Source organism: Archocentrus centrarchus, unplaced genomic scaffold (assembly GCF_007364275.1).
Source record: "Archocentrus centrarchus isolate MPI-CPG fArcCen1 unplaced genomic scaffold, fArcCen1 scaffold_43_ctg1, whole genome shotgun sequence".
NCBI classification, from domain to species: domain Eukaryota; kingdom Metazoa; phylum Chordata; class Actinopteri; order Cichliformes; family Cichlidae; genus Archocentrus; species Archocentrus centrarchus.
This window is the reverse complement of record NW_022060269.1, coordinates 842,051-857,866: the sequence shown is the minus strand read 5'-3', so window position 1 is coordinate 857,866 and position 15,816 is coordinate 842,051. Positions and strand designations below refer to the sequence as shown.

At 43.3% G+C, this 15,816-nt stretch overlaps 1 protein-coding gene across 1 annotated transcript; it reads right to left on the bottom strand.

Annotated features, from left to right (window-relative positions):
* Positions 1–579: 579 nt before the first annotated feature.
* Positions 580–10,066, bottom strand: praf2 (PRA1 domain family, member 2). Its single transcript, XM_030724932.1, has 3 exons — positions 9,885–10,066; positions 5,830–6,047; positions 580–3,430 (listed from the first exon to the last, which is right to left on the bottom strand). The coding sequence occupies exons 1-3, from the start codon at positions 10,061–10,063 to the stop codon at positions 3,291–3,293; spliced, it is 537 nt and encodes a 178-aa protein (XP_030580792.1). The 5' UTR covers positions 10,064–10,066; the 3' UTR covers positions 580–3,290.
* Positions 10,067–15,816: the final 5,750 nt, after the last annotated feature.

Sequence of the window (15,816 nt, the reverse complement as noted above, 5' to 3'; positions counted from 1 at the left end):
ACTTATTAGACTGAACATGAGCATGCACTGAAAACCCCTCCTTCCCTCAACACACAACAGAAGTCTTCAGCCGTCGCCTGTGTGGGGACTGTGTAGGTAATCTAGCACATTGCAAATGATAACATGCTAACACACAATGTTATCAAAGCTATCAATAATTAGCAGCTAATGATCAGCATTTATTTCTTTAATATGTCACTTTGGCAGATTTGATAAATATGAAGTACAAAGTAGGAGAGGCTGACTGGAATGTCAGTCCTGTTCCATTAGTAAGAAAACATCATGTGAAATCACAGACAGTGTAGCTCAAATTATAAGTGGAAGTCATGTTTAATGAAAACTGAATGTGAACTTCTCTGAGTGGTTCTGGAGTGGCAGTGAAACAGGTCTAATAACTCATTAAAAATATTACTGAAATAAGCCAAACATTAGCCTCCAGCATGCACACAGTTTACATCAAATGCATGACAGATTTGCATGTAAAGGGTCTCCAGTATTAACACTAATTACTCATTCAGCTCGTTTTTTTCTATACTCCATTTAGTTTCACCTGTTAGGAAACAATATGATCTTTTTTCTAAGAAAATATCTAATTTAGGCTGTTTCTAAGATTAGCCTCCATGGCTAACCACCCATGCATACATCCAAATCAGATATTAATGGGTGTTTGTTTTATCCATAGCTTCAGTGCTTGCAGCGTAGTTTTGCTTATATGAACATTTACGATTACTTCATATTAGCTAATTAGTTACTTTTAATACTAAATGTTATACTATTTTCCATTATATGTGGTCCCAAATAATATCAAGAAACACATTAAATTTCTTCCATTGATCCAAAACAAGAAAAGAAAAAAAAAAAGAGAAAGAAAGAAAAAGGCAAACCTGTGTTTCAGACCACCAGATAAATGAATGTCAGCTATCAGAATGTGATGTAGGACTTCTGCTCTCTATTTAATTGCAAGCAAGATCACTAAAATCTATCATCATTGTCCTCAAGGCTCCAGAAAAATACTGTAGCAGACTTTCTGTTCATCCGGTCTGTGCTGAGACGTGTCAGTCTGGACCAAAGCAGCAGCCTGCTATAACACAGTACTGTTACCACAAGTGTTATCAAAGCCACAAATACATTTTAGTGGTTATTTTTGGTAACAAAGATTTACTTCATTAGGAAATGATGAGAATGTTCTAGGTTATTGATTTCTTCCTGAAGTGCTTTTCCCAGCAGCCAGCACTGGGAGATCCCAAAGACCGGCAAAGTTATGTGAATGAGATGCATACTCCTGGAGAAAAACAAGCTTGGAAATGAGGTATCCAAAAGAATGACTTTTAAACTGTGAACTTGTTTCCTTCGTATAACCACTCCTCCTGCTCCCTCTATAATAATCAGTTTCCTCCTGACCTCGTTTGTCATAGAAAACCTCTGATTTCCTCTGACATCACTCCATGTTTAGCACACAAAGAGGTCTAGTCGTTTCTGTTGCTGCTTGCACTCACAGGGATTAGCTTAAATGCTATAGTTTAATGTTTCCACTACATTTACAGGATATGCCTCTTACATTATATTGTTAGATAGTTTTTAATGTTGTCTTCTATTGTCTTGCATTGGCGCACACATATTTATTTGTATGTCCATAGAATGTACTTAACATGGGGGGGGGGCATTGGCTGATTAGTCCCTGACACATTGTTAGCTAATGAACATACCCTACTTTCTGCCTCAATTAATCACCATTATTTACAAAATGATCATCATGGCTTATTTAACATGACTACAAACAGCCACTGCACCTATGAAAGCATAAGGAAAGTGTTTACTGAGCTCACAGAGCAAAGGAGCCAAGAGCTGCTTTCTCATAGACATACAGAAATCTAGAAATGAAATGAATCTGTAATTCTGTGAGAAAACATGGTTAAATAAATACTTCATGGTAAACAGGTTGGGCACTTTTAACAAGAATACTGCTGATGATCTTAAATTGTAGGTCTTAACAATAAGCATTCTCGCATAGTTTAAAATATGGAAATAAAAAGGATAACTTCATGTTGAGTGTGAGGCAGAGGGTGGAGGACAGTTTCTGCTGTTTTCTGGTTCAGAGAGCTGAGTGTGCAGAAACGCGTACCTGTGCCATCAGAATCAAATCCAAACCTCTAAGACATGGCTTTGTTGTTCCATATTACATATTTTCTTTTCAAAATACAAAATTTGGGGGGTAAAATTAAATTTCTAAATATCACATCCTGGATAGATAAGATTAAGTCACTGTGAGTGTTTTTTTTAATAGATAATAAAAAGCCCCTTGGGAATGTCATCCACAGAAAGCTAAATACACTGTGGGTGCATCACTTCACACATAGTGCATTAATAAACTAAAACCCTGTCACACTGATGCAAAGTCAGCTGCGGAGGGCTGCAGACCACGATGCACAGCCACACGTAGACAGAAGGCAGAAACTGTCCGCGATGCTCCGCCGTGTCTGCAGAACGAGTTTTCAAAAGTTTGTTGATTTTTGGCTGCAGACACGGCGGACGGCTGCAGACAGGAGTGCACTTGGTGAGTTCCTGATCAGTCTGCAGCGCATGTGATGGCTCTGTAATGCACGTGTTCAGTCTGCCATCAGCCCACAGTCGTCTGCAGACAGGCTGAAGGTGGTGGACAATGCAGGCTTCAGAAAAATGGTGAAAAACAACTTTTTATAGCCCTCCCATGGTGATTTTTGGCGCGGACGAGCAGCGGATGCCGTGTTCACTCCGCTACATCTGCTGTCAGTACGTCCTACCAACACTGATCAGCTGCCATCCTCAATGCACGTGTTCAGCATGCCAACTCTTTGCAAACGTCTGCCATCTGCACACACGTCCACCACCCCTCTGCAGAATTTTCCACACGTGCCATCAGGTTGTGCGACACATGCAAAGTGCACACTATCAATTGTTCGTATTTCCTTTCTGTCAGGAATTTCTGTGGATTGCTTACAGTCGCTCGTCCGCAGCCCTCCGCAGGCTTCTTTGTGTCAGGGTGACAGGGGTCTTAGCAAAAAGATGTGCTTAAAGTGCAAGATGAAAACAGATCAGAAATGGCTTCATATCTGTTGACTTCTGAGCACATCATTTTTTCTCTTCCTTCTGATTTTTTTTTAGTAAACAAATCAAACCACAACTTGTCATTTTTTTCATGACTTCCCCTTCCCACTGTAGTAATGTTCTTCAGCTCTGTTTTCTCTCCCTCCCATTGCCCACCTACATCTCCACCTCCACTTCTCCTTCAAACTTTCTTCTCTTCTTCATCTTTAAGATCCCGCCTCCTGCTCCTGTCCCAGGGCCTCTAAAAGAAGTCCCATTGGAGTCCTCTTCAGACCGATGCTTTCAAGTTTGTTTTCCAGCTTGTTCTTCAGACTGCGCAGCCTCACCGATGCATGGACGAGAACCACTGGAAAAGAGAGAGACAAGGCTTTCTGTCCAGCAGAGAACTCGTCTGGTTCTTGTTTCCATCAGACACACACACAGACACACTGCAGCATGCCAATGCATTCAGACACACACTAACCCATCGGCAAGTTCTGCATACTGTTTGTTTTCCTTCTAGCTTCTGTTCAAATTTAGCACATGTCCATACTGACACTAAAAGTTACGTATGTTTGGATGACCAGGCAGCTCTTTTCTTCTCTGTAACACATTACTTTACAATAAAGGCCTTTATCTTTCACATTTTCTACAAACCTGTGACCTGAGTGATCTAAAAGTTAGCTACAATTCAGGAGAGTCCAACAGAAACATGAGGCCATCAGCTGCAGATGTTCAGTCCAGGAGCCTTTTCACAGTATACGACTGTACTATCTGTGATGGTGGTGGGTGAGAGGAGGATGTTAGCAAAGCTGACATCCATCATGGACCCCCCCATCACCCTCTGCACGAGACCGTGGGTGAGCTGAGCAGCTCCTTCAGTCAGAGACTTAAACGTCCTCGCTGCAGGAAGGAGCGCTTTCACAGCTCATTCATCCCAGCAGCAGTTAGACTGTACAACACATCATGTCATGAATCACTTGGACAGTTTACCCCCACTGCCATCACTTATGCACACAGTACATATACATTTTATTTAGAACACTCTCAGCCACATAATGCATACTGTGTATGCTGTATACTTTACTTGCTACAAATGTATATAGTGTTTGTGATATCTGTATATAGTGTTTTGATGTATATGTGTGTATATGTGTATTGATATATATTTTATGTATATAGTGGTTTCTATTCTATTTTATTTCATTTGTTTTATTCATCCTTCTTCTTGAGCTGCTGTAATGCACAAATTTCCCCATCATGGGATCATTAAAGTTTTATCTGATCTTATCTCAATGTGAAAAAATGCTGGATATCTATATTGATATGGACTGAGTAATGTGCTACATTATTTGATGGAAATGAAAATTATCAGCCTACAGAGGCTGAATTCAAACCCATCATGCTGAACAATGTTACCGGCAGCGTAACGTTCTCCACGGCTTCTCCAGACCCTTTGACATCTGCCACATGTGCTCAGGGTGAACCTGCTCTCATCTGTGAAAAGCACAGGGCTCCAGTGGTGGACCTGCCAGTTCTGGTATTCTATGGTAAATGCCAATCAGGCTCCTTGGTGCCGGGAAGTGAGCACAGCACCCACTAGAGGACGTTGGGCCCTCAGGCCCCCCTTATGAAGTCTGTTTCTGAGTGGATGCTCAGAGACATTCACACCAGTGGCTGCTGGAGGTCATTTTGTAGCTCTGCAGAGCTCATCCTGTTCCTCCTTGTACAAAGGAGCAGATCCTGGTCCTGCTGATGGGTTAAGGACCTTCTCCTGTCCAGCTCTCCTAGAGTAACTGCCTGTCTCCTGGAGTCTCCTCCATGCTCTGAGACTGTGCTGGGAGACACAGCAAACCTTCTGCCAATGGCACGTATTGATGTGGCATCCTGGAGGAGTTGGACTACCTGTGCAGCCTCTGTAGGGTCCAGGTATGACCTCATGCTACCAGCAGTGACTCTGACCCTAGCCAAATGCAGAACTAGTGAAAACCAGTCAGAAAAGATGAGGAGGGAAAAATGTGAGTGTCCTCCAGCTGTGAAACCATTCCTGTTTGGGGGGGTTGTCTCATTGTTGCCCCTCTAGTGCACCTGTTGGTAATTTTTTTCAAAATAGCTGAAACTGATTGATAACCCCCCCTGATACGTACTGACCACATCAATATCACAGAGGTTCAGTTGACGTGATGCTGAACTCTGATTAGAAAAAAGGTTCCTTTAATTTTTTTGAGCAGTGTAGACTGATGAAGCCAGCAATTTTTGAAAAGGTCTTTAGAGATGTTGATTTCCATCCATCCCTTAATCAATTTTCTTCCACTTAACCTTTTCAGGGTCACGGGGGTGGGTGGAGCCTGTCCCAGTCATCATAGGGCGAGAGGCAGGGTCCACCCTGGACAGGTCACCAGCCTGTCGCAGGACTAACACAGAGAGACAGACAACCACTCACACTCACACCTATGGGCAATTTAGAATCAGCAGTTAACCTAACCCCACTAACTGCATGTGTTTGGACTGTGGGAGGAGAAAACCCACGCAAATGTTCACCAGCATGTCTTTAAAGTTTCCACTCTTGAATACATGCAAGACCCCCCTCATAACTTTGTCATCCGTGAGTTGTTCTCTGCGACTGTCCTGAATCTGGAGACCAAAACCAGGCCCCTACGCTTCTGAAAAGAACCCAGGTTCACAGGTACCCCAAACAGGTGAAGCTGTTTTCATGCTCTGGTCAAATTTATGGTGTATGTTTTAGTGTGTGTTTCTCTGTCTTACTGAATATAGGAAAGGCTATCCCAAACAGGAACACGGCCACTCCTCCCAGCACTGATATGAAGAGGTAACTGGCCACAAGGATGGCCAATATAGAGACTGATGGGTGGTTTCTACGGAAACGGCGAATAGGAGCTTGGTTCTCTGCAGCCCAGACAAAACCAATGAACAACAAGGTGACCACCGTCATCCCAGTGAAAAGCTGGAAGGGTTGGAAATACCTAAGAGCAGAAAGAAATAACTGTAAGTGATGGCTAGACATGATGAGATTAGCATCTTAAGCGCTCAGTTACACAGACCTGAAGACCTGTTGGCAACCATCTGTTTAGGAGAAAAACAAATATGTATTCCTGACAGTTTGCCGGTGGTTTCTGGAGGTTGCTGGCAGTCACAGTGAAATTGATTGCTCAAGCCCCATTCACTCAAGGCTATAGACTGGTCAGTGACTCCCCTGGTTGCCATCAGTCTCTAGGGAGAAGTGTGCACTCCATGACCCGTTGGTTGAAGGCAGTCACTGGTGTGAAAGTCATCAGAAAGGGGTATACACTGTTGTACTGAAAACCTCATTGGGTTGCTCTGGTCACTAGCAGGAGCTGAGCCTTTTGAAATGTATGTTTAGTTTTTCAAGTTTCACTGCAGCTTGGAGATCAAATGGGGAGTCTCTGCAGACAAGTTGCCATCTTCCATGAAAACTATGGGCAACCGTGGCAATCTACTAATGAGCAAAGCAACCATGAGGAGGATATTGATGCAACACCCTCATTTTTGCAGATTTCACCCAGTTGGGGAATATACATTTTTCACTTGTGACTGGTGACTACCAGATGGTTGTTGACAGGTATGTAGGTCTGTTAATGAGGCCTAACATCCATCAGGTCACCAGCAACCCATCTATAGGGTTAGGGGTGGGTTTTGCTTTAGCCACGTGCTAAATAGGTAAATATTCAGAAACTAGATGTAATCTTTAAAATGAAGTATTTTTACATTCATTTTTTAGTGCAGTTGGATGATGCAAACAGGTGAAAATTCTATAAAAAGAGGTGGTTCTTCACCTCTTCACCTTCACCTAACCCTAGATGGGCTTCTGCTCATGTGGCGATGTTAAGAGGTTAACAACAGATGCAGACGAGGCTTTAGTGACAGAGAATATGCAATGTCATTTTTTTTTTTTCCTATATTCACAGTCCGCGCTTGACACTGTTTCACTGGCTTCAACTTCCCACTCAACGAAAAACCTTCTGTGCTTTTATATGAAATTTTATTTTATTAATATGAGCACTGGTACCTGGGACAGTTCCAAGATTTACCTCTACGAGGCTCCATTTGTGTCAATATTACATTTGCATGCCTGTTGTCTATATAGACTGTTACAAAATACGTGTCTGTGCCTTTTCAACTTTGAACTGTACTTTGGGTTAAGCATGTGTGTCAATCATGAAAAAAAGCCATTGTCAATGGAGCTCCAATACCAGGATTCACAATAGGAATGAGTGAGGAGGAGAACCTCCATTTCAAAGCAGTGGATTTAGAAATACAAATGTCAATGTGGACCATAACATTTATCTAAAAACACAGTTTTTAAATGTGAATTTTCCCCAAAGCTTAAAAGGACAAAATGTGATTTTTATCAAGCTGTAACCTGATGGACAAATTGTAGGTGACAGGAGCTGAATAACGAAATATGGACCAAGCAGATGTGACAGTTTACTTAAACTGTGATTTGCAGTTAAAAATATGATGAGATTCATACTGAAAGCTCATTTTTAGATGTCTTTTTTCATGTTACAGGGTGGAAAATCTCACCATTAGTTGTCAGTAGATTGCAAATTGCAGTCAATTCAAAGATGAGGAAACACCAGGAAGAACAGCTGCTGCATTGCTGCAGCTAACAGGGATCTTAATAAAATAACTGAGTTTGGTTTACTTACCCTCCTTGCTACAGTGGCTGCTATAGGACAAATAACTCTGGCGTACTGCATATGTTGCCGGTCCAGCCACATATATTAACCACAATTAGGCAGAATGGTGATGTCATCTCAGCCACTGTATTCAAAATGGCAGGGTAACATGGCGGCTTCCATAAACTGACGCCCACTCCTATGTATTTGTTATAGATTCCAAGTTTATGAGAATGCTTTGTTGGATGATGTCATTATAACCTGCATGTATTTATGAGTACAACATTCTTTTTTTTTTCTTTTGGGCCTCAGGAAAGTATTGACAGGTGTTCTGCACCTGTAGATAAAACAGGTACCAGCAGCTACAGGTTGAGACATCGGTCATCTGCTGTTCCTCTGATACATCATTAGCCCTTTTTAAAACAAACATTGTGACGGCTGCCTTACTGTCCACAGAGTCACAACGTTATGAAAAAGAACAAAGTACATATTTGATTCTGTGCACATCAATGCCGAACTGATAATGAAAGCACATGTTAAAGACAGGAGCCTTGATAACTGTGACTTTGAATAGTTCTAAAAACAGAGGCTTCTGCAGATTAATGCGCTTTTACATGTGATCAACTGTATGAATGAGGAAATTAAACATTTTGTCCAACAGCTGCATCAACAGGAAGAAACAGAAAAAACCCAGCAAAGACCCGAGAAATCCGTCCAGCCCTTCAGCTGATCCATCTACTGTTCACCGAAGCCTCATCACAAATACTTTGAGTGGAACGGGGGCTGTCAGGAAGCCATCTTAACGAAGAGAAACAGGGAGAAAAGGCTCCGGTATGCAAAATTACACAAAAACTGGACCAATAATCAGTGACAACAAGTCTTATGGAGTGATGCATCCAAATTTGAAATCTCTGGTTTAATTCAAAAGTGAGTGTCTTGATTTAAACCAGAGGCTCTGTCATAGTTTGAATTGCCTTTGAGCCAGTGGTGCTGATGGTCTTGTCAAAATTGATGAAATGATGAACACAGAAAAGTACTGTCAGATTTTGATCCACCATTCACCATCTGAAAAGCACCGGAGAACTATTCCTGAAGGCTACTAAAACAATGAAAGCGTCCTCAGGGTTCAGGCTGTGCTGAAGACTACGTTGTTGGATTTGCTGTTTCTGGAGAAAACAGTGTTGTTCTCACATTCAGCAGAAACAGTCTAAGCAGTGGTGCGTACCTGCCATATCGTGCCAGCAGAGAGTTCTTTGGTCACAGCAACACAAACTTCACTTCACAGATCTGACTCACTAACTGCTCTGTCAATAAAATTGAACTCAACTGTGACTTTTTTTTCCCATTTTTGGGAAGTGGACAATGATCATAGTTCTGACATGCTGGAACAGCTACAGTGGAAATACAACATATTTTTCAATGAATTATTAAACAAAAAAAAGCAGCCGTGCTGAAAACAGTACCAAGCTACACAAAATTTAAATCAGATGAGATGCCTCTTAAGCCTCCAATTGCTCCGCTCCTTAACATTTACTAACTTCTACATGAATATAAAGTTTGACTTCTGTCATTAAATACAGTAAAACATGTTCACGGCATTTTGGTAACTTGAATTTCAATCTTGTGGTTCAGTGTGGTTCATCTCCATGCATGTTTATGGAGGCAGGAGGTCTGTCCACAATTAAAATCATTAGACTCAAACTGCATTTCAGGTTGTTTGGTCTCATATTTGTTTCTGATAGATTTTTCTGATTCATCATGGGTCCCCTGTTACTTGTTTTTTGTCCCCAATATGCTGCCCTATTGTTAAAACATCCTAGCATCGCCCCTGCTTCACAACCTCAAAGCACAGTTTAAGGATGGAGCTGGAAGGAAAGGTGTGGCGTTTAACTTCATGGAGCTCCGCTGCCTTCTTCCATTCCCGAGAACAGGACGGTGGAAGATCTGACTCAGTGCTCATCGGTTAACTCAAACCTGTGCCATGTGGTAAACTGTGTGGCCACCAGACTGTGCCACGCTCATGGAGGCTGCGCGTTCTGGCTGCTGCTGAAATGCAAGGCCCTGAGAGCAGCTCAGCAAAACAGTGACAATTCACACAACTTCACTGTTTAGGGGAATGAGAGAGGTGGGTGCTGACCACGTCAGAATAATGAAACTTACCCCACTATGAGCAGGAAGCCAAGCGCGCACAGGAAATAATTGCTCTGGTAATAGAGCAGGTTGTTGATGATGCGGTTGTTCCAGCGGTCCAGATTGTGCACATCTGGCACGGCGAACCGGGCCGAACACAGGAGGAAATCATCCAGACTCCGGAGAGGTGGCGGCCGCACGTCTGCCATCTTTTCTAAAGGATAAATAAACTAGATTTCCCAGAGTGCAACGCGGGACGGAAACGCTGTGGAGGGACGCTCACAGAGACGCCCCCGAGCGCCGGGAATGCGCACTCGGCCCTGCAGTACTCGGGAAATACTGGAATACTTTTACTAATACCTCTTATTACGGCTCACCTGTTGCCTGTTTGGATGGGACTCATTTAAAGCAGTGGATAGAGTGCATATTTTAGCATGTTACATTTTTTTTATGTAGTTTTACTATGTTTACATTTTAATCAGTCAGCTCCAAAGTTTTCATCTTATCAGGATTACTGTGGCAGCGCTATTGGAGTATAATCGATTGTATTTATACACAGTGCACATGTGCCACAGGAAACTATACAATATTACTTTGAAAGGCACCCACCACACTATGTCTATAAAGTTCTCTAAATGAGCCTTGGTGAACCTCATGTAATGTGCTGTAATAGATTCATATTTGCTTTGTGATTTATTTTATTTCAATCAGGTAAAAATATTGATTTTTATTCTTAAATTTTAAAGTTTTCAAAGGTTATTTAAGTAAAATAAAACATTTTTAAACACATTCTGAAAAGTTCTATCTATGGTGTATGTTGCTGACATGCAGAGGTGGCAAAAGTACTGACATTCTGTACTTAAGTAGAAGTACAAGTACTTATGTTAAAAAATACTTTAGTAAAAGTCAAAGTACTGGTTCAACTTCTCTACTTAAGTAAAAGTAAAAAAGTACAGGCTCTGAAATGTACTCAAAGTAAGAAAGTAAAAGTAGTTCTTTGGAGGATGTTTCTACCTGCTATTTTTGTGTAAAACAAACCGAACCTCATTATATATTATTGTAATAATATAAAATAGTACATGAGAATACAAATGTTATTCCAATCTAAATTTTAATCCTAATGAATGCACTCAGCTTGAATCTGTTATGTAGGACACAAACTGTGAAAGGGAATTTAAACACAGCTCTGTTCTCTGTGTCCTCCATAGTAGAGGGTGACTGTGCCTCCACCTAAACACCAACATGAGGATACTCAGGGGTTACAGTGGGATTCAGAAGTTGGAGGAACCCTAAGATCAGCTGTAGTGGCTCTGCATGGGGAGAAGAATCACAGCTTTCTATTGTGAGCTGCAGTAAATTATGTTGGTGTGCAGGCTGTGATCAGCTGACCTGCTGCTGCTGCTCTGAGGTTTACTGCTCTGTGTGGATGAAGTGAACTCACAAAGATGTAACCCAGTATTTCACAGCTACCTGAGCTGATCTCCATCCCCTACACTGACAGCATACAGGCTGTAGAAATGTTGGATTCAGTGAATGAATCTCAGCATCAGCAGCTTCAAACTCATCTCTGCTGCACTGATGTAACCTGTAACTCTGACCATGAACAGAAACACTGTGCTCCAGTCCAACACAGAGCTTTACTGTAAATACAGTACAACAAACTAACCTAAACTGCAGTATTTTCATAGAATCTTTGAATTACACAAAGTCAGCATACTTCAGTTTGTTTTCCAGTCCTTACCTTTAATTCAAACCTCTCTCCTTCCTCTCCTGTCCTCTTTCTCCATCTCTGAGTGAACTTCTCTCTCTTTGCTCTCCCTGAAATGCAGCAGCTCTGCTTTTAGCTAGCTGTGTAACAAACTGCACATACTTTGTGTGTTTGCTGATATTTGTTGAGCATTTAGAAACGTTGCATTTACCTGCCACACGTTACTCCCTTCATGCTCGCTCCTCTTCAGTAGCGCTAGCTAAGCTGTTTATGTGCCGCAGCGCAACTTACGGACTCGGTCCGGCCCGATTATAGCGCTATAAATGATACATTAATTATATGGGTGTGCGTATTTAATCCCTTTGTACGAGATAAGCCCCGGTGATGGAGGATACGCAGTACGATTGTCTCTTATATGTTATTATTCCTCCGTTTAGGCTCAAATCGTTTTATGTTTGAAGGCGCACTGACCGGAAATGCAAACTTCTCTCTGACGTGTTAAAAAGTAACGAGTCTGTTTGAAAATGTAAGAAGTAGAAAGTACCGATACTTGTGTAAAAATGTAGGGAGTAAAAGTAAAAAGTAGTCAGAAAAATAAATACTTAAGTAAAGTACAGATACCTGAAAAATCTACTTAAGTACAGTAACGAAGTATTTGTACTTCGTTACTTCCCACCTCTGCTGACATGATGCAGAAGCTTGTCACGTCACAGCAAGAAGGCTCTAAACCCAGATGTGGGTTTGGCTTATACCTGCAGTCCAGTAAACGTGTGTTAGGGTGACTGGTCCTTTAAATGCAGATGTGAGATAGAGAGAACGCTCTGATTGGTCAGTAAGCCTGGAACAACCAGCCCATTTTCAGACATGAATTATTAATAATAGGCTACTCTTGTTTATGCTTGTATTTTAATTTTAATTTTATTTGCTCATGCCAGGCCTGACAGGCAGGAGAGAAGGGGTAAGAAGAGAGAGAAAGAGAGAAGGAAAGAAAATAAATAAATAAATACAAATTTTAAAAATGGGAGAAAACAGAAAAATAGATACAGAAATGTGAATACACAAGCATATACATCTTCACATGTCTATACGCATGCATATACGCATACACATATATAGCTTTGGTTTGTAGTAATGTGTGTGTGTGCCTCTGTCATGGAACGTACTCAGTAATGAGGCCAAGAAGCTGCAACCACTGCCCTCATGATCCCGAGGCAAACAGGGAAGGACCCAGGGGACCCGGGCAATCCACGGCCCACCAGGAGCCCAGAAGACCTGAGGCCACACATCCTGATGGCAACCACGTGCACACCCTAGAGGAGGAAGGAGGGAGACCTCAGACGGAGCACCCACGGTCAAAGGGCAAGAACGTAGAGAGCCAGAGGCAATGAGCAGCCCACCCCACCGTAGGCCAGCCCCCCCAGCACGAGCCGAGAATGCGGCCCCGAGGCCCCAGGCACCGGTGAACCGCCCGACACCCAGCAGAGACCCCCCCCAATGCCAAAGAGACCCAAGCCACCTCCAGGCCACAACTGTTAGGGGAGTGGGCCAAAAGCCATGCCAAGATATCCAGCCATGCACCCCGGAATCCACAGGCATCCACACCCCAGGGGTGGCAGCGACGACCAGTGGGGAGCAGCAGGGAGCAGTGTGTGTGTGTGTGTGTGTGTGTGTGTGGGGGGGGGGTTAATCCTGCCCTCCGCAGCCAGAATCCCGAACCACTAGCCAGTCCCTACCCAAGGCAGGGTGCATGAAACCAGGGTGTGGGAAAACCCGCCCACCCCCTCCTCCCACTCAATGTATTGGGGGTGATGTGTTGGGTGTATGTGAGTGTACGTGGTGGGAAGAATGTGTATGACTGTATGAAAGCTACAGTGCTATTAAAATCGCAGCGTCAGATGTAATATGAGCACTGAGTAACAGTCATAAACATAAAATTGAGGAGCAGGCAGCAGTGAACAGACAGGTGGGACCACCTCAGCAGCTCCACCCACCAAGCACTGTGTGACACGCCTGCCCCCCAAGGCCCTATGTGTAGCATGATGTGTCGTGAGCTGTATGATGTAATTAAAAAGGAGGAGTGGGACATCATGCAGCACAGCGAGCAGAGCCAAGGAAGTGGCCCTACTCACTGAGGCATGAGCCCCCCTCCCCCAAGACCCTACGTGTTTGTGATGTAATGTTTGATTGAGTGGGAGGAGGGGAAGGGCCAAGAGATATATGACAGGGAGGCAGAAAACTACTCCCGGAAGGAGTGAGCCAGCTAACTACTGGCTCACTAAACACCCCAGTTCCCTACACCCAGCTGCAGGGCAGGGAAGGCAGGTCCAGGGCCTGAAGTGGCACCGTCAGGGTACCACCACGCTCAAGGCCAGCACCTACCACCCACAGCGCACACAAGTACGACACAAACACACACACACCCACATGCATACAAAAGACAACAAACATCACCCATACACCCACACCCACACCCACTACAACAAACATCACACCCACACACATACACACACACAGTGGTCCTGAGTCCAGGACCATCCGGCCCCCTGTGGAAACCACTGCCCCCTCAATTGAGCGCCCCATGCCCCACCCAGGATGTGCGGGCACCCCAGAATCCCGGAATGCCAGCCAGACATCCCAAACCGGCCCAACCCACCCCACACGGCGGTGTGCCCGAGGGGACACAGACCCCTCCAGCACAGGGAGGAGCCCAACCGGGAAATGGGCAACCCCGGGGACCAGGGCCCCAGACCCTGCACCCCAACACCCACAGAGGAAGCCGACCATCCGGCCCGGGGCCACCAACCAGGGCCCGTACACAAAAACCAAAGAACAGCAGTCGCCGTCTCCAGTTCAAGTTCCATCAGACACCCGAATCCCTCAGCCCACACCCAGCCATCTGGCAGGCATACCGCGAGACGAGACCATAGCCGATCACCCCTACTGAGAAAAATACAGACAAACAAAAAGAAAAATGAGAGAAAAACCACAAAAGACATGTACACACTGCTGAGACATGAGACAGAAATTAAACTACCAAATAAGTGTTTGCATATTACATTAATATAATGTTAATATGTAACCCATCAACTATTCCTTTTAACTCATTTTATATAAATGTAACTGATCATAAATATATTCATAAATATATTTTCCTAAATATTTCAGACATCTATGAAATGTAGGGGAAATCTCAGACTTTCTCCACTGTAGTATGGATAGACCTGATCTTCATACTGATCCTGGACACTGTAACTTTAAAAGCATGGTTAGAGGGGCAAGAGGAAAGTCACTGTTAATAGCCATAGCAAAATAATTGAATAAATTACCAGAGAAAATTTGTAATCTATTACACTGAAGGAACTGATGGGACAGAGTTCCGTGTTCTGCTGAACATTTCACACTTCTGAATATTTGATGTAATCTTGCGGAGGAAAAATGCAATCTGTGCACAACTTTAAACTCTATCAGAGTATGCCAAATGTAGAAATACAGAGGATGTTTTAAAGTCAGGGACTCCTCGTGACAGAATGCCCTAAATGTGTTTGATAATGGACTACCAGAATTTTGCAGGAAATCTGTACATTTAGTGGGTTCAGTAGTCAAGAAACTATCCAAAGCAGGTTCCACGAGCCCTTTAAAAAGCTGCAAAAGTGGGAGTTTGTTTGCCTGCTGCAAATGCTGAAAAACGTTCATCGGTACAGAGATCCCTGAAAGAGATGATACTCTTATCCCATCAAATTTTGATGACAGCACCATAGAGCCCTGGGTTGAGTTGAAGCACAGTTGAAGCATATGGGTTATTCTTCTGCATGTACTGGAGTGTGGGGAGACATGAGGGTGCTGATTCTGTGGCCTTGCAGACATGTCAACCAGTTTCTCCAAGGATTAGCTATGTTGTACTTTATCTTCTTCCAATTTGAAGAAATTGGTAGGTTACAAAGCTTGGGACAGATGGAAGAAAGCTTCTAAAACATGGCAAAAGTGTGTAATTTGCTAATTAACCTAACTCCACTTACTGCATGTCTTTGGACTGTGGGAGGAAGTCAGAATGCCTGGAGAGAACCCACGCAAACACAGGCAGAACATACAAACTCGATGCAGTCCCCGGCTAGATGGTGGATTCAGACCCATGACCTTCTTGCTGTGAAGCAAAGATGCTAGCCACCACACCATGGTGCTGCCCAGGTTGGCTATTGTAATCTAAATAAAACTAGTCCTAACACAGAACCCTGCGAAACTCCATATTTAACCTTA